This window comes from Anolis sagrei, chromosome 1 (assembly GCF_037176765.1).
Source record: "Anolis sagrei isolate rAnoSag1 chromosome 1, rAnoSag1.mat, whole genome shotgun sequence".
Lineage (NCBI taxonomy): Eukaryota > Metazoa > Chordata > Lepidosauria > Squamata > Dactyloidae > Anolis > Anolis sagrei.
The window spans coordinates 258,063,381-258,083,015 of NC_090021.1; the positions used below are offsets into that span (position 1 = coordinate 258,063,381).

At 39.8% G+C, this 19,635-nt stretch overlaps 1 protein-coding gene across 14 annotated transcripts in view; it reads left to right on the forward strand.

The window, feature by feature from the left end:
* The window catches only part of PAX6 (paired box 6), a 40,231-nt gene extending 22,542 nt beyond the window's left edge, over positions 1-17,689 (forward strand). For 9 of the 14 annotated variants that reach the window (XM_060766350.2, XM_060766419.2, XM_060766390.2 and 6 more), the window contains 6 exons: positions 5,654-5,812; positions 7,029-7,111; positions 8,036-8,186; positions 8,328-8,443; positions 14,329-14,479; positions 16,722-17,689. In XM_060766350.2, the coding sequence (XP_060622333.1) occupies positions 5,654-5,812; positions 7,029-7,111; positions 8,036-8,186; positions 8,328-8,443; positions 14,329-14,479; positions 16,722-16,807 (746 nt within the window). In that variant the 3' untranslated portion in view covers positions 16,808-17,689. The remainder of the gene's footprint in view (positions 1-5,653; positions 5,813-7,028; positions 7,112-8,035; positions 8,187-8,327; positions 8,444-14,328; positions 14,480-16,721) is intronic. The other 5 variants (XM_060766371.2, XM_060766425.2, XM_060766399.2 and 2 more) reach the window with 1 other exon arrangement.
* Positions 17,690-19,635: the final 1,946 nt, after the last annotated feature.

A 19,635-nucleotide genomic window follows, 5' to 3' on the forward strand; every position in this document is an offset into this window, starting at 1 on the left:
GCCTGTGCATATGCATGTGTTGAGGCCAAGCAGGCAGGACGCAGACACAGGAAGCCTGATTTATTAGTTTTCCTTGTTTACCTGTGTCATATTAATTATTTGGTTTGTTTGTTATGGTTGTGAGGTTGTGAGATCACACAACATCTGAGGAAGCCTGCCATAGATGCAGGCGAAACGTCAGGAGAGAATGCTTCTAGAACATGGCCCTTCAGCCCGAAAAATCAACAACAACCCTTCTGTAAAATGTGTTGTCGAAGGCTTTCATGGCCGAAATCACTGGGGTTGCTGTGAGTTTTTAGAGCTGTATGGCCATGTTCCTGAAACCTTCTCTCCTGACGTTTCCCCTCAACCTCTGAGGATGTCTGCTATAGATGAGGCCAAACGTCAGGAGATAATGCTTCTGGAACATGGCCATACAGCCCGAAAAACCTCACAGCAACCCTTCTGCAAAATGCGAGAAAGAGGAGCTCGCAAAGGCCGCCAGACTGTGCTTTTAGAGAGGGAGTCCTCTGAGGTGGTTTGGTCAGTTCCTTCTTCTAAGCTACAGCCCCACAGCACCTTGGAGCTTGGGTGAAAGGTGGTCTTCCGCCGTGTTTCATCCAAGGACTAATCAGGGTCGACCCGTCTTCGTTTCCAAGATCACCCGGATCTGGAGTTTCCAGGGCAATCTTTTAGTTCCTGTTTTTCGGTGCGGTGGGTTCTCTTCCCGAGGAAGGAACTGCAGGGAAGCGGGTCAGCCGCCCAAGAAGCTCTTCCCCAGGAATCCGGGCTGTTTCCTTATGTGCACAGAGGCACCTTCCGATCCGATCCCCACGCCGGGTCAGCCGAACGTGGACTCTTTTGTCTTGGCATCTAAGGAAGGCCGCCCTGCAGTCCAGGAAAGCGTCTTCCCGGTGAAATGTGTGGTGCTCCAAGGGTTCAGAAGAGTTCTAGGCTTCTTTCTCTTTCTGCGCCCTTGATCTCGGTATCAATGAGAGAGGGAAGCCTTTCAGTGGAATTGGCCAACCCAACTGTCATCTTCTGGTGTGTTTGCGTGTGTGTGTATGTATGTGTGTGGAGATTTGTTCACACCTTAAGGATGTCTGTCCTGGGAACCTGCTTCCCAACATTCCTGCGGATCTGGGCTGGAGGGCAACCCCGCGCCCCATTTCTCCCCCTTTGCTGGCTGTGTTGTGGCTATTTTGGAGCTCAGTTTTTGCCCCCTGCATTTTAGATCACTGGCTCCAGGAGGACCCCTTCTAACCGAGTTGGAAAGGGCAGGGGTTCTTTGTTTCTTGCATTGTGGCCAAACATGGGCAGCCAATTTGTCCTGGGTCGCAAGATACACCCCATGCCCTAACTGAGCCAACATAACCTTGACCGGCAGTGGTCCTCCAACCTTTTGGACCTTCAGTCTTTGGAATTTCAACTCCCAGAAGCCCCAAGCAGCTTGGCCCAGTGGCATTCTGGAAGGGGAATTCTGGGAGCTGATATATCATGACCTGGAGGACTAAAGCTTGGCAACTGCTGATCTACATCAATGCTTGCCAATTTTTGGTAGTCCAGAATTTGGAACTTAACTCCCAGGTGCCCCAGCCAACTTGGTCAATTGTCAGGAATTCTGAGAACTTCTAATCACCTGGATGGCCAAAGGTTGGAAAACTCTGGTGTGTAGACCTGGTGAAGTCTTCCTGACTTCAAGTGATAACCTCTTCCTTTGATATTCTTGGTGCCTGAGCTCCAAGCACAAGAACTAAAACCTCAGTTCTGAGGAGGGTGCTAGGCATGGAGGCCTCCCCTCCCCCGCCCCATAACAAATTTGTCCCTGGCACCCAGGAAAGTAATGTATCTATGCTTTGGTCATGTGTAACCCTCACTTGGAATAGTGCAGTGGTTTCCAACTTGTGGTCCATGGACCAGCAGTGGTCTGCAAGAACGTAGATATGGTCTGTGGCCTCACCATTACTACACCATTGCAACAAGAGCAGCTGGTCTTGAGAAACCCTTTCAAAATGCTGAGGCTTATTAAATATGATTTTCTGTGGGCGAGCAGATGGTGACTACTGAATGGCATATGTTCTGTATCAGAAACTAGAGCTGATGTGGTCTATAAAATGCAATTTTCTGAATCAGCACCCAAACAACCAAACTGAATCTAAAGTTGACCAAAACCTGTTTCGTAACCCTTTTGGTACTAATGTTGGAGAGTGGTCCCAGATCAAAGTGGTCCCTGGACAAAAAAAGGTTGAGAACCACTGGACTAGTGCCTTGTCTTGAGCTCTCCCTAGCCATTCTAGTAGGAAGATTTGGAGAGTTGTGGTCCAAAATTACAACTTTGACAATCAACTTCTCAAGATATTAAGTCAATATGTGTTTGTTCACTGAGTTGCTCTAAATCTGAATCCATGTTGTATTGTAAGAACCATTGCTGAGATCCCCAAACACCTTGCTTGGAAAGTGCAGAAACAAGGAGAAGTAAAGAAAGATCAGAATCAGCATCTCCAACCTACAGGTATATGAACCTTGGAGTTCATATACTTTGAAAACACTCAAAAAGTCAGTATCCAATGTTGGTTAGTAAATTTAAAAAAATGGGGCCCTTGTCTTGGACCCTTCTCTGCTAGCTGAAGCTTCTCTAATCTTAGCTAAGTCATTTTCTCCCCTCCTTTTCCTCCCTTTTCCTCCCCCGCTTTTTTCTGGTGTTGAGTAAACAGGCCTAGTGTATGGAGCTGGCCTATTCACCAGTTTAGGGGTGTTCTTTCTTTCTTCCCCAGCTCCTATAGAAAAGGTTTTTTTTGAAAAAAAAATCCTAAATAGCATTGAGTAGCCCAGCCCAGGGGACAGTGATTAATGATAGTAGTGCCTAAAGGTTAACATACTTCACTGAAAAGTCTGTTGACTGAGATCCTTGTGATACAATGTGGGCCACTGCACGTCTCAAGAGAATCCTTTTGTTGGGCCGGTCTGATTGTGTCCTCAAAATTCTGCCCACGAAAGTTTGCCAACCCTCCTCTTTGCCCCAAGAGTTTAATAGTTTCCCTCACTCGGCTGGCATTGTGTCCCCGGTGAAAGGCATCCCCCTCTCTATTCAAGTGTTGGTGGTCATCTCAATAGATCTCCAAACGCCCATATGGTGACCACTGGAGATGAATCCAACTGTTTAAATGGGGGAGAAAGTTGAGGTTTTAAAACATTTCAAAGTGTTTGAAAAGATCCCGACCAGATCCTGTCACAATTCTCTCTTGGCTTTGAAGGCCAGTCCCCATTGTTAACTGATTATCAGCAATATTACTTTAAAGTATGTTTCCCACAAATAATGTTTTATATATGCATGCGTGTGTGTATATTGCAGACGAGGCTGGAAAAAAGGGAGAGTAAAACTGTTCTTTTGTTTTTATTTTCCACCTAACTTTATCTCCTGCTTTTCTTCTCAGTCCGGCACATTTAAGTGTCAAAAGAATCCCTTCTATTTTTCGTTTAACCACACTGAAAACACTCTGAATTAGACTCTGAAAGAAAAGAGAGAGTTAATTTACTGACAACCTCTCCTCTGCCTCTACAGAAATGTCCATTCCTTTTGTAAAACACACACACACACAGACACACACACATACACACAACACCTCCCCCTTTTCCCTTCAGTGTCTGCAGACACTTTGAAAGACAGCTAGACCACGAGCACATCTTTACCTCCAGCAGCAATGTGAAAACAATAAAACTTTCTCTTGTTTAATGATAGAAATTACATTAAAAGTGGTGGAAATGCCCTAATTAAAAATGTACCATTTAAATGATATGCCAAAGCGCTCAGCTGCGGAATAGCATATTTAGCTACTTAGTGAACTCGCTACTATTCCTTTTTAAAATTACATGTTAAATTTTTTAAAAGAAATCTTACTTTTCTCTGGTGCAACACATTACAAAGAATGGACAGTCCTTTTATCTAAATATAAAATTCCATTTTCAGCAATTATAGCCTGTTCTTGGTGATGATATAATTACAGCTGTGCTCTGTAATAGGTGTCAAGGCAATGCACACTCATACAATAGTTGAATAAAACTGCAGAACAATGCCGGCACTTCTAAATTCACAACCTTTAAAATGAAATTGACTGTGCAGAATTCAAATCAAAACTAGATAAATATTTTTTAAAAAAGATTACAAGCTTGGTTTGGTTTCTTAATCGCATTTTCTGCAAACCTATCAACATCTAATTGATTACATAGGGATTACTGATTATGGATTATCTGAAATATGGAACGTCACAATTTTAAATGAAGTGATAAGTACACAAATTCCATGAAGAGAGCATTTTTGGAGGGCATTTTTTTTGAAAAGTCACAACCATGGTTTGTTATATTAAGCAGAGGGGATATTGTGTATATTATTAGAATAAATACACCGTTATCCATTCTTAATTCCTATTGTAAAACATCTTTGTTTAGACATTTATATTATCAGAGTGTACTTTGTCTGAACATGATCTGTGTTCAGATTTTTATATTATTATTATTGTTGTTGTTGTTGTTGTTGTTGTTGTTGTTGTTAGAAACACAACAAGATTAGCACACAGCAAACAAAACCACTATGCTGGCTGTTGAGTTGGATCACACATCTAACACTTTCCAAGTGTCTAGAGCTGTGTGATGTATCGGCGAATAATGCGTGCAGATGTGGGTAGGGTAGCCTTTTGCAGCTGACAGATGACAATTTTGTCAGTACAGATTGTGTTTGAGTGCAGGCCATGGTCTTTAGGTACTGCACCCAGTGTGACGATTACCACTGGGACCACCTTTACTGTGCCAGAATCTTTACAATTTATTATTATTATTTTTCTTTCATCTTATTCCCCCATCTCAGACCTCTTCTGTATGTCAGGAGGAGAAATTCCCGGTTTCTTTAGCTACCATTCTAGCTAAAAATCTTGGTAAATGTGTTACCATTGCAGTTGTTTGCCTTCTTAACCGAGATTCCTATGTGCTTCACTACAGACCAATTATCACTGCCTCATATCCAGCCTCTCAATGATTGCCAGGCTATCTGATATAGGAGGCTTACCCCCCCCCCCAACCCACATGTACTAGCGATCAGTACCACATTTATCCTTATTGGCTTATTTCTTTACTGCAGACTGGCAAATGATGACACATAGGCCAAGCCTGGCCCAGTAGCTTGAGCAGACCCAATTTAAACTAGAATGCCAGGACATGAGAATAATGCTCCCAATCCTAATGCGTTTTTTTTCTATTTGAGTTGCACATATAATTGCTATACAAGTGCATGCATGCATGTGTGCACACTTCCCATATCTGCAGACTTTCTCCTGGATTTTAGCCTACATTTCTGCTTTGGCGAGAATAGTTCCATATCGCATAATAGAAATGGGATCAAAAAAGGACAATGTGTGATTTCAATGAGCCATATGGACTCCTGTGTCGCCATGCAAATGTGGTTTAGATCAGAGTGTAAATTGATTTAAATCCAAATATTTGGGCTTAGCTGATGTTGGGATTGAGCTATAAGAGGCTTAGCATATGGTTTGCAATGAGCCTCCAACTGAGCCATTGGATGAATGTCACTTCAACATGGTCTGTAAACGTGGCCGACTGTGTTTGTTATCGCATATTAGCTCAACCCGCTTTTCCTGAGAATTGCCTCCTCTATCTATTGCAGATGGCTGCCCACAACAGGAAGGAGGGGCTGAAAATACTAACTCCATCAGTTCCAATGGTGAAGATTCAGACGAGGCTCAAATGAGGCTCCAGCTGAAAAGGAAGTTACAGAGAAATCGGACTTCCTTTACCCAAGAACAAATTGAAGCGCTCGAGAAAGGTGAGCTGATGGATGCTCTTTTATCCTCATGGAAAAGTCAGGACAAAGGGACTGTATGGAAATTTCCTGATTCTTCTGGAAGATTCTGCACAAGGTTGCGGATGTACACAATTCTCAAGGGCTTTCCTTCCTGCAACATCTTTCAAATGCTAAGAGAGGAGTTGACAAGGGATGTGAGAAAGCAGTTGAAATACTATAAAAAGCTTTAGTGTGGTCAAGACATATGCATGGGCTGAGTCATTATTACTGAGCTCCCAACTGCAATCTCACACTTCATTTTTTCAGGCTACGTGACATGGGATGAGGTTTACAATCCATTCAAGTGTTATTCAGTTATCACCTTCTACTTTTATGCAAGTCTCCTCCTTAGGGCCTGAATTTCAAGCACCTTCCTTAAATGGAGTGTGTGTATAGATATTTCAAACTATGTGCATGCTTTCAAGTAGCCTACTAACTAATAGCACTCTACTGAATTTCATAGGGGTTTCTTAGGCAAGAAATATTCAGATTTTTACAAGCTCTTTCCGCTGAAATATAGCCAAAATCAGCTGATATTTGTGGTCTCCCATCCAGATACGAAGCAGAGAAGACCCAGTTTAGCCTTTTAACCCACTTTTGGTGGCGCAGTCCTACAGAATCCTAAGACTTTTACTTTGATGAGGCATTTGAATCTTCCCACTGAAGAGCTGTTGTGCACTGCCTTGCACCACAGCACTAAAGCAGTCAACAAAAGATTGTTAAGTACTTCACTAAACTACAAATCCCAGGATTCCATAAGATGAAGCCATGATAATTAAAATAGCATTAAGCTACTATTACTGTGGTGTGCAGACATTGTCATATATTGGCTAATGGAGGCTTCCATTTTGGAATAGGAAAGTCTGTCCTAGTTTTCATATGATACCTATTTAAAGCTCACCTCATTTCTTGAATTCTCCTTCACAACCAATAAATGAGGTTAATCTACAATCAATTCAATATTAATCACATGATCCAGTAAAGTAAGGATATAGGTGTTCACGGAGATACAGAACATTAACACCGCCCTTTTGAAAAACACTTTTCTTGTTCCAAAGCACTTCTGCAAGACTATTCCTCATCAAAGATTTAAAACACAGAGTGCACTCAGTTATGTTCAGAAAGCTACTAGGAAGAGGTGATTTTTCCCCTGAAGCCTATTTTTAACATTAATTCTATTATGTTTCCTTTTGACTAGAATTTGAGAGAACTCATTATCCTGATGTTTTTGCCAGAGAGAGACTAGCTGCCAAAATAGACTTGCCTGAAGCAAGAATACAGGTATCTAAGTGACTATATAACATTTCCCTCCCTCCCTCTCTTTCTTCCCTTTTTATAAAAAGAGCACATTGATGCCTTCGGGGGGAAATATACAATCAAGTGGGCCCAACTAACCTGGAAACATCAGTGTGTCCCTCTTTATCATATATGCAGACGGGAAAGTGCTTTCTCACCAGCAGTGAGCAATGTTCCTAGTAGTATTTCTTCCAAATCTCACCAAGTTCTGCATGTATATTCCTAGGATAGGCAACAAATATGCATTTAATCTACCCCTATGGAAACCCACCTCATCTACAGAAGACCTTGATTGTCTTTTGCTACATCCTCAGTCATATGGTAACAAATGAAGAAGTAGATGGAGATGTATTGTCAAAGGCTTTCATGGCCGGAATCACTGGGTTGTTGCAGGTTTTTTGGCCTATATGGCCATGTTCTAGAAACATTCTCTCCTGATGTTTCACCTGCATCTATGGCAGGTGCCCTCAGAGGTTGTGAGGATGGAGATTCTTCAGGAAGATCAGATCTGGGCTGAAATATTTTGCTGGCTGAGGAATAGGATAAGATTCCTTCAGCTAACCCCAGTTCTTCACATGGAAACTAACTAGAATGGTGATGGCATCTTAGCATTGCACTACTGACAAGAAGCTGTGGCATCTGAGACACCAGGCTTGTTGATAGGATTGCATACACAACTCTGACTTCCAATACCTTTGCTTACTGTTCCAGCATGTGTCATTTAAAGTGCTCTTCCTCATGACAGAGTTGTCCCAAAGGAAAACCCTGTCTTGGTCTTTGTGAAGGCTTCATATCTGTTCTAAAAGCTACCAAACTTTAGAGAAGTGCCACATCACCCCCTGTGCATGAATCTATGATAGGACCCCAGGTGATTTGCATCCTCCTAATGGGAAGTTCTTTCATTTTCAGGTGTGGTTTTCCAATCGGAGGGCCAAGTGGAGACGAGAAGAGAAGCTAAGGAACCAGAGAAGACAAGCCAGCAACACCCCCAGTCATATTCCCATCAGCAGTAGTTTCAGCACAAGTGTCTATCAACCAATCCCACAGCCCACAACACCTGGTAATGTGCTTTAAGAAATATGTTGACCAAACGCTCACCCTTTCAGAGCAATATGACCAAACACCCTGTACAGTCATATCGTCATCTAAATGAAGCATAAACTAATACTTCCATCCTGTCTATCTTCCTGTTCTATTATAGTTTCCTCTTTCACATCAGGTTCAATGCTGGGCAGAACAGACACCGCGCTAACAAACACATACAGTGCTTTGCCACCCATGCCTAGCTTCACAATGGCTAACAACCTGCCTATGCAAGTAAGTATAATCCACTAATATGCTCTCTTGTTCTTCTTGAGGAGCGGGATTACTGGGAAGAACTTTGTAGTTTATGGGGTTAAATGTCAATCCTGGGCCCAAAGAGGAAGTTCTCAAATGTCTATGGCAGGAGTGGGGAATTCTATTTTTGTTTCCAAGGTCTGAATTCAATTTTAGAGAAGATTTAGATTTAGATCTTGCCACCACGTTCTACTGGTGGTTGAAGGACAAAAGTCAAAAGGATGGAATAAAATTACCATCAAATTTTAATTTAGGAAAAACATTTCAACCTTCAGTAATGGGAAGAAACGTCTAGAAAAGCTGGAAAATAACCCAATGGTGGAGCCCTGGTGGAAGAAGTGTGGCAATTGGAGGAGCTCAGAGGGCCAGATTGGGATTCTAGAGCAGCAGATTTGGCTGGAGGACCTGAAGCTGCCTAGCCCCCATTTAGAGTGACAGCGCGGAATCTGTATCCCTCCAGGCTTTTTATTGAACAACTACAGACATCACCCCTCACCTTGAATTATCCTGTCTGAGAATAATGGGAATTTGATTCCAACAATATCAAATGGAAACAGATACGATCTAGAGGATTTATTTTAGCACATTTTCTAATCTGTAAAGTCTTGATATGACCCATGTTTTATTATCAGACTTTTTATGCCAATAGGGAAGCCTGAGCCCCTCTTGAAGATTTCACCTTGTGCTAATTATTCCAGAATAACTCCCACCTCCTTCCCATTATGGGCCAACTTATAGCTCATGCCAGTCAGATCACTACTATCTGCAAACATCTGTTAAAACACCCTTTTACCATTTTTGCTTAACCATCTTGAGCATGACAGATGGCTAGAGAGTATTTCAGAGATAATGTTTTATCTGTACTGTGTAATCTTGAGTAGGGGTGGAAGGAAGTTTCCACGGTAGATCTTTGTGTGATTTTCAGTAGACTATTACACCCAGGTTTCTGATTCACAATGGTTTAACAATGATAACAGGAGTACTTCCACTCTGAATTTTTCTGTTGTAGTTGTTGTATGCCTTTAAATCACCCTAAGATAAACCTACCATGGGTTTTCTTGAAAAGATTTTTTTTCCAAAAGTGATTTGCCTTTGCTTTCTTCTGAGGCTGAGACTTACTTAGGGTGCCCTAAATGTTTCAGGTTCAGCCTGTCTTCAAGACCACATCTCCTTTTATGAACCAGCACGGGCTTTGAGATCTGCTGGGGAGGCCCTTCTCTCGGTCCCATCTACGTCTCAAGCACAATTGGTGGGAACGAGAGAGAGGGCCTTCTTGGAAGTGGCTCCCCAGCTTTGGAATGCTCTCCCCAGGGAGATTAGATTAGTCCCCACTCTCCAAGAATTTTGAAACAATTGGAAGATTTGGCTCTTCAAACTGGCCTTTGACCTTGTTTAGGAATTGTTATTCATTATATTTGAGGATTAGTGTTCATCTCACCTTGCACTTTATGGACTAATATTGATTGTAATTGTTTACACTTGCAACTTCATTTGCATTTTACTGATTTTAATCAAGTGGAATATTATGATTTTATGGGATTTGTTATTGTTATTGTCTTGTGATATTGTCATGTATTTACTGTATTCTATGTGTTTGCACACTGGGTGCTTTGTGAGCCACCCAGAGTCTCTCCGGGGAGATAGTGGTGGGGTAGAAATAAAGTACTACAGTGTTCCCTCACCTATTGTGGGAGTTCCGTTCCAGGAACCCCTGCGATAAGTGAAAAACTGTGATGTAGGGATGATATACTGTATATGTACAGTATAGTTCCGACCACCCCTCTCTCCCCTCTCTCCCCCTCCTCTCTCTCCCTTTTCCTCTACTTGTATGCTACTTGTATTTTAAATTAATTTTTTTTGAAAAGCCGCAAAACAGCAAGTTTGCGGTTAGCGAACCGCGAAGTGGTGAGGGAACACTGTATTATTATTATTATTATTGTTATTATTATTATTATTATTATTACCACCAGTGAGTTCCATGGCTGTATGGGGATTTAACACTGGTTTCCAGAGACATAGTTCAATGGTTAAACCATTATGTCATGGTAGCTGTTATGCTGGCCTCTGAACCTAGGCAGCTGAAATTTTAAAAAATCACAGAACTTTCTCATTGCATTAGAAAAAAAGTTTCACTTTATGTCAACTTGAATCTTGGCTTTAGGTAAAAGACAATATATACAATAAAGATAATATCATCATCATTTCCTCCTCTTCCTCGTCAATCTGTTAATGTTTTGCTATGGTAGTAACAGTATTAGTTTTATTCATGGCCAACTTTTTGATAAGTAGGGCTGGATACTGCTTCCAATTTCCAGTAGAAGTGTTTAAGGATAGGCTCTTCATCTTTTGATGCTCTTTCAGCTTTTTAAATTTATAGTTAGAATGCCATCATGCTCGCTTTGAGCTGTAGCATGATATCTATAATGTCTAATACAAAAAATGTATCTCTAGTTAGCCTAGATTCTTTTAATTCAACATACACTAAGTATGAAATTAATTAAAGGAGTTCATTTATATCAGTGAGCTCTTAAGACCCCAATTTCATAGACTATCGGGCATTTGTAAGACAAATTTATCAACATCCTTGGGTGGTTTGTAGTTGCTGAATGATCAGCTGCATAACGTTTTGATCGGGAAAAGGCACACTTAATTGAACAACCAGAAATTTGGTAGCCAAGGATGCATTTTTCATAGCCTGGGAATCATAGAATCACAGAATCATAAAGTTGGAAGAGACCACAAGGGCCATTCAGTCCAGTGCTCTGCCATGCAGAAACACACAATCAATATTTCCTCATAGGACTACATGATAGGAATCCTGATTCTGTATGTTTTTAGCCTGGAGATCTATAGAGCTTATTTCCTTTCAAATGCAGGCTTTAATTCTATATTTAACTGTGGCCATTGACCCTGTTCAGGGAAAATTATCCATGCTTAATCATTGCATTTGTATTAATTGTCATTGTTTAGCTCTCTAGATTTTAGTAGGCATGGTTGTGTTTTACATGATCTAATGCACCATATAGAAATTTGGATTCTCTTTGCACTACATGAATACTCTAAGAAAGTTGGGAGATACAGCAATATAGAAATAAAGTATTATTATTATTAATAATAATAATAATTGACAAAATTTAAATAGAATTTAAATACAATCAACTGTCTCTGAATTAAGGCCAAGTTGTTTATTCTCAGGATATAAGCCCAGTTTGTTTGGTTTGGTTGTGTGTGTGTGTGTGGAGATTTGCCCAAGTATTCTGCATGTGTTTTGGGATTTATTCCAGTATCTATATCTATGCTTCTTTTAAAAAGTGACATTATTAATTTCAAAATGGCAGAAGTACCCAAAATAAAAGGGCCATTGCAATGGCTGTATATAGAATGCAGCTGAGGAAAAAAGTGAAGAATTATGGAGAGATTTCCAAACCTTACACTGAATAGTGTGAAAGGGAGATTTGAAATATCTGATAAGCTTATGCAAAATATGTGTGGAGAAGGTTAACTGAGACTCCTAAATATAAAGGTAAAAGGTCCAGTAGGTTAAAAGGAAATATGTAAGAAGCATCAAGGACTTTAAGATCATTCTTGGAGGCCATACTCTCGATCCCACCACCCTCGAAAGCGCGAATGGTGGGGACAAGGGACAGGGTCTTCTCAGTGGTAGCTCCTCTGCTGTGGAACTCCCTCCCAAATTATATCAGATCTGTCCCCTCCCTCCTGGCATTCCAAAGAAAACTTAAGACCTGGCTCTAGGGTCAAGCTTTCAAGCAATAAATACAGCAATTAAATGTGGTTGACTTACGTGACCGGCAATGGACTGATTCTGGATCATGATTTTAAACTGGCAATTAATTTTTTTAATTTTTAAAAATATTTATAATTGTTTAAATTGTTTGTTTGTCATTTAGTGTTAATTGTTAGTTCAATGTCCGGCATCTAATGGTTGCCTTTTGTAAGCCGCCCTGAGTGTTGTCTTCCCTGCCCCCGGGGGTGAAAAGAATGGGGTATAAATGCTTGAAATAAATAAATAAATAAATAGTTGTATATAGCCAAAGAAACTCATTAGTATAGCACTGGTGAGAAGAACAAACTTATCAAAATAGTAGCAGGATCACACTTTGGTTGGCACCTAATTTCTAATACCTGGGCCGGGGTGGGGGGGTGGGGGTGGAGTGGGGTATGTGAAAAGCATCTGCAGTTGTAAAAGCATTGGCAGTGCTAAGATGAATAGCGCTGCCAACCTTCCTCCTTGTAAGCTTATAGCTAACTAACTGGTTCAGGAAAAAACAAACATAATTAACAAGGCCTTCATAATTACTATGCTCATACAATGGAAGTGATAGCAAGATACTGAATGTATAGATGTTTCATTGGTTTGCTTAAAGTTTTTTCTAACATAAAACTTCAATTTATAACAAAAATGTAAATAACATTATTTTTCAAGGAACTCCAGAGTAAAAGCTATGATGTACATCTCTCAGTATCAAATCAAATCAAATCATTTATTTTGGTCATAGACCAGCACAGGAAATAAAATTCACACTTTCATACAAACTTGGTACATTTAGTACATTCAAAATGTAAATATAAATACTGAAGCACAATGGGGGGAGGGAGCGGAAGAGGAAACATGACTCAGTAAATATTAAAACAATTTAGAAATGAATATACTTTGTCATTTTTAGGCTAAAATTCTAACTACTTAGCAATGTTTTGCCAATTTAAAGATAAATTAAATTGCAGTAAAACCCACTGAATTCCATTGGATATATATCTGAATGAATGTGCCCTGGAAGAGACAATATTTGGATTTATGCTGTTTCCTCCTCATGGAACCAGTTTAAGTACTTGTATTAATTGATGCAAGTATTGCACCATGATACAAAGAGAGAAGAGTCATACTGTTATGCATTGAGTATGAATACATATCTTATATTCCTCTTCCGTGATGTGGCTGTCATCACCAGTTGAATTATTTACATTCTCCATTATTGATGTCCAAAGAATTGCCTAAACTGTGGGAGAGATGCAGAATAAGACCCAAAGAGGAAATGTGACATAGGCTTTCCACTTCTTCCTTCCTGGCCCCTTTTTTGTGTACACAAAATCCGCTTTGGAAAGTGCCACAACCTAAATGTAAGGATGTTTGGGGGTTGTGATGTTTGAATAGGAATCTCACCTCACAGTCTCCACTGATGCTGCTCCATTGATGGAGGGAGCTAACATGAATCCAGGCTTGGGGTATAAGGCTTGTCAATTGGAAACCTGAATTGAAGGAGTGCTTTCTGCCAACACAGGAGAGTACAGCAGCCATTGAGATCAGCACTTTGAATCGACATTTGTTGGATATCTGAAATACACATTTAAGTGTAAAATGAAGAGCATCCCAGTACAACAAAAGCTTCAGGGCATGGATTTGTTGTTGCTGTTGTGTGTCTTAGTAGTTTCCGACTTATGGCAACCCTAAGGTGAACCTAACATGGAATTTTCTGTGGCTAAGAGTATATGGCTTGCCCAAGGTTAGCCAGTGGGTTTACACGACTGAGCATAGATTCGAATCCTCACTCGATTGTTAGTTCATCACCTCTGTAAATACCCTGGAAGCATCTGGTACTTTAACATTGTTGAAGCTAAGCGTGTACTCAGAGGAAGCAAGCAGGGTCTGAGAAGGTTATCAGTTAGGTAAAAGTTCCCACTCTCTACCTGCCGGGCAATCTAGATGGACTTTTATTCTCTTTTTTGAAGGGGGGGGGGGATGGCACATTGTTTATGAATGACGAGTGGCTTTGTGAAGAGGACAAAGTTGTAACAGATATGAGATGATGTCGAATTATTATTTTTTATTTCTGGCTTTCCTCCCACAGCCCCCAGTACCCAGCCAGACTTCCTCCTACTCTTGCATGCTGCCCACAAGTCCGTCAGTAAATGGGAGGAGCTATGATACATACACCCCTCCACACATGCAGACACATATGAACAGCCAGCCAATGGGCACTTCTGGTACTACTTCAACAGGTAAGCAACCTTGAGTTTATTCCCTAAGGATAATTAACAGGGATCACTTCCTCTAATGTTCTAAATCAGTGCTTCCAAAACTTTGGATCTCCAAACTCCCAGAAGCTCCAGCAAGCTTGGCCAAAAAGTTAGGAATTCTGGAAGCCAAAGTCCAAAACATCTGGAAGACTAAAGTTTGGGAAAAACTTATTTGGTTCCTTTATTCAGAGACGGATTACTGTTTTTCTGTCAAAAGGTGATAGTTACATAGCTATGATAAAATGGAGGGGTTTGGATTTCCAATTTAAAATGGTGATACTTTTCATTACTGTACAATTTCCTGGAGGCGGTTCTCTTCTCTTGGGGAAAAAGTGGAATATAAGAGAGACAGACAGATATTACACATCTACCCACATCTCAATAATTTTGGGATATATATATATAAAACACTAAAATTAAAACAAAAGATTAGATGAACTAGAAGAAATATGTTGAGGGAGAATGCTCTCTCATGTGTTTACAAGTGGTTGGAGAATAATTTCCTTGAATTAGGAAATGATTAAATAATATCCTTGACATACTCAAGAGAACAAGTGAAAAAAGAGTTTAAAGGGAAAAATATAACCTTATAGTGTGTTCTATATAACATACCATGCAAATATTATTAAACTAATTTTTGAAAAAAAACCCTCATTTTTTTAGATCCTTAAAATGATGCAAATTGATAGAAACTAATTTCTTTGTGATGTAAGTGCTATAAACCACTTATCCATGTAAAAGTTCTGATGGGAAAATCATGAGTGTATCTCCATTATCTCATTTCAACCCTCAAATATGTGAAGGGAACTTCTAATGGGGGAAGGTGCATTCCTATATTTTGGAGTTATTGCTCCCAGAATCATGCTTGGGATTCTGGAGCCTGTAGTATAAAGAATAAGCCAATCAAACAGATTTTTTTATATGTCACTGTGTGTACACACTTGTTCATGCATCCATCTGTTTATCTATTTTATAGTAAGTTTTAGCTCACTCCCAGAACAATTCTATTACTAAACCAATGTGTTTGACATTTCCAGTGCCCTGCTAGACTTTTGTAAGCTGTAGGGAAAAAGGAAGGAGCTCTTTGCTGCTCATTTCCAGCTTTCCCTTTCTCATCTACGCTGAGCACTAACTGCTATGGCTCAATACAGTGGAATCCTGGGAGTTTTTGCAAGATCTTTACCCTTCTCTGCCAGAGAGTGTAGGTTCCTCAACAAATAACAAATTCTGGGTTTCCATAGAATTTAGTCATAGCAGTTACAGTGTTATCAAAGTGCAGTGTAGAATGCCCCCTCTCTTTCTGTGTGTATATGCTTAACATTTCTTTCCCATTGTATGCAAAGTGGGAATACAGACATTTAGAGATATGTGTATGTGGTGGAAGGCTGAGAGCCCTTCTAAGCATGCAGTAAAACCAGGAAGTAACTGGGATAAATGGGGAGGGTGGCTAAATGACATTTGGGAAAAGTGCGGGCTGAATCAGGATAACAGCTGAAAAGCACATGCTTAAAAGGTGTGCTTAAAACCCAGTTCCACCCGAAAAATGTGGACCAACACATGACATATCCCTACTGTCATGGAAAACATGTGCCTTTCTTCTCATCCCCCTGTGTGAACTGCTCCTGCGCACGTGTCTTAAAAGCCTGAAAGAGCTGATTGGGGAGTCAAAAAATGGATCCATGGACACACAGGTGGCTAAAGGGAAGCACAATTGGAAAACAATTAGCACTCTCTGCAACAATTCCTTTCTTTCTTATAATATTAAACAGAGCTTCAATTAACAGTTGGGTGAAGAGAGAGATAAGAAATCTGCCCAGACTGTGAACTTTAGTCTTCCATTTAATTCTTATCCTAAGTCACTTTCTTGTTTTCCTCATGAAATCAAGTCTTGCGGGATCACTTATGTTTCTTGAATTCTATAAACATTGTTCAGTATTCCAGGGGATACATGTGATTATGTTGTAGAACTCTCAGCAGATCTGGCTGGCCTTGCTAATAGCCAGGAATGCTGGGGGCTGCAATCCAGCAGTGTCTGGAGAACCAGACAATTGCCATACATCAGTGCTATATTTTATTATTATTGACAAAGAAAAGAAGATTTAAAAGAACCTTGAAAATGACACTCTGAAAGTATTCCAACTAATGTCAGTTCAGGATAAAAAGTTGGATATGTGTGTGTGTAAGGGTATGTAATCATTTCCTCCCTCTCTTTACCCCAACCCAGGTCTTATTTCTCCGGGAGTGTCCGTTCCTGTTCAAGTTCCCGGCAGTGAACCGGATATGTCTCAGTATTGGCCAAGATTACAGTAAACCATGTGTTGATTTTGTAAATTGCTATATGGACAACAGTTGGAGGATCAGCTGTCTTTTTAAAAAGAAGAATGGCTTTCAAAGTACTTCGGGCCTGTGACTGTGCCCTACGATGTAACACATGGAGAAAGACTTTAACAAGGACCTTTGTATACTGAAGGCATTATATCAGTTGGAACAAATCTTCATTTTGGTACCCAAACTTTTATTCATTTTGGTGTATTATTTGTAAATGGGCATTTGTATGTTATAATGAAAAAAGAACAATGTAGACTGAATGGATGTTTGCTTTTGTGTTGGTCATGAAGTTGTTTTTTTTAAAAAAAGGAAGCCATGATCAACAAGCTTTGCCACGAATTAAGAGTTTTATCAAGCTATATCGAATACTTCTACCAATCTGTTCATAGATTTCAGACTGATGCTCCAAGTTTGTATCATTCCATTGCATATAAATTCAACCTGGGACAATACACACTAGATTTCTGTAAGAAAACTATCTGTTGGGATTTCCAAAGGTTATTAACAGGTGACACTTATGTGCAAACAAAGGATTAAGAGAGAACTTCAAAGAAGAAAAGTTTGATAGGGAAAGGGTAGATTGTGTCTTCGATATAATCCAATTTGTTTTATGTCAAAATGTAAGTATTTGTCTTCCCTAGAAATCTCCCAGAATGATTTCTATAATAAAGTTAATTTCATTTATATTTGACAAGAATATTCTATAGATGTTTTATACACATTTTCATGCATCAAACGTTTCTTTTTTGGTCAGCAAAAGTTTATTGTTCTTAGCTATAGTTGTACTACTGTTCACAGTCCAATCATTTTTGTGCATCTAGAATTCATTCCTAATCAATTAAAAGTGCTTGCAAGAGTTTTAAACTTAAGTGTTTTGAAGTTGTTCACAATGACATATCGAAATTAACCATTGTTGATTGTAAAAAAAAAAAAACCATGCCAAAGCCTTTGTATTTCCTTTATTATACTATTTTCTTTTTAACCTTATAGTGTGGTGTGGCAAATTTTGTTCCTTGATAGGTTTTAACATTTTTTAAATATCCAGGCAAATCTTATGTTGGCATTATTTTTTGTTTTAAAGTATTGGGGGGAGGGGGGGGAGCTCAAGAAATATTTACTATAGAGCAGTGGTTCCCAACCTGTAGTTTTTGGACCACTAGTGGTCTGCAAGGACTAAAATATGGTTCGTGGCCTGTTACTACATTGTTGCAACAAGAGCTACTGGTCTCACGAAACCCTCTTATAGTGCAGAGGCTTATTAAATACGATTTTCTGTGGGCGAGCAGATGGCGACTACTGGATGGCATATGTTCTGCATCAAAAACTAGAGCTGATGTGGTCTATCCAATGCAGTTTTCTGAATCAACACCCCAAATAACCAAACCGAATCTAAAGTTGAACAAAAACTGATTCGTAACCCTTTTGGTACTAATGTTGGAGAGTGGTTCCTGGTCAAAGTGGTCCCAGGTCAAGTGATCCCTGATCAAAAAAAAATGTTGGGAACCACTGCTATAGAGTTTATTGTTTGGTTTGGAACCTTAGCTTAAGAGATTGCTGGGTCATCAGTGTTTTGTATCAAAATCTGTCTACAAAGGTAGCATTTTCTTGTTGCATAAAACTATATGTAAAGAAAAAAAACCAATTTAACAGGGGAAACTAAATGGCAGGTCTGAATTTTGAATTTTGCTAGATAAATGTGGATTTATAAAAAGGATTAGCATTTGCTACTTATTTCACTGAGGCTGCAATCCTGAAATCATTTATCGTCAAATAAATCCTGTTTAAATTCAAATGGGATTAACCTAGAATATTTGGTTGCAAGACTGCAGTCTCAGGCTTTTTTTCTTTGTTAATTGTTAAACTGGGGCGTTTACAACAAGAACAAAGCTCTCCATGAATATGAACTCCTTATGTGCTTTCACAAAGCACATTCCCAGTGTAGTTTTCCAATGAACTTATAACCTGGCGGATATTTTAATATTCTTTGCACAAGTGTGGGCAACAGCGAAGGGATGAATGTCAAGAAATAATGAGAGAAGAGAAACAAACAGACAACAACAAGTGAAATTGTGCTTGGCTAGAGTTAAGGGTTCTAGTCAGTGACAGCTAAATATAAATATTTCCCTATCTATGAAGAAGATTCATTGTGGCCCAGCTGTTACTTGCAAAGTGGCAAGGAAGAACAGATCCAATAAAGTGTGAAATACAACACACAGGGAGTTTGGAATCAAAAGGAAGGCACTGCAGGCTGCCATTGGATAGAAATAGAAAAGAGTGCTTTTCTTGCATTCATAACACTGTGTAAACTAACATTACTTTCCTTTAACTTGGAGCAATGGTGGTTGCTTTGAGACAGATGCTATTTTGCAAACTCCATGAAAGCATCTAGATACATAAATCGACTCCATGAGAAACAGAGCACAGAATAATGTGCAAGGAGGGACATGGCTTTATTTCAAACACAGAGAATACATTCAATATGAGCTGAAATAAAGTTGAAGAATCTGATAAAATGTAGATGTGCCCATAATGTGTAGTGCTTTGCGATCTCAATAAGAACAAAAAATCCGTTATGAACAAACTGCTTTGGCATTTATTCATTTCTGCCAATGTTGTACTTTTCAAGAGGTAGAATATATTTTAAGAATAGGATAATACTGTGTCCCTGTCACTTGGGAGCCTCAGTTGTGTACAGACTATATTCTAAAGCAGGCATCCTCAAACTGCGGCCCTCCAGCCATTTTGGCCTTTTACTCTGAGAATTCCTGAGCATTGAACAAGCTGGCTAGGGCTTCTGGGAGTTGGAGGCC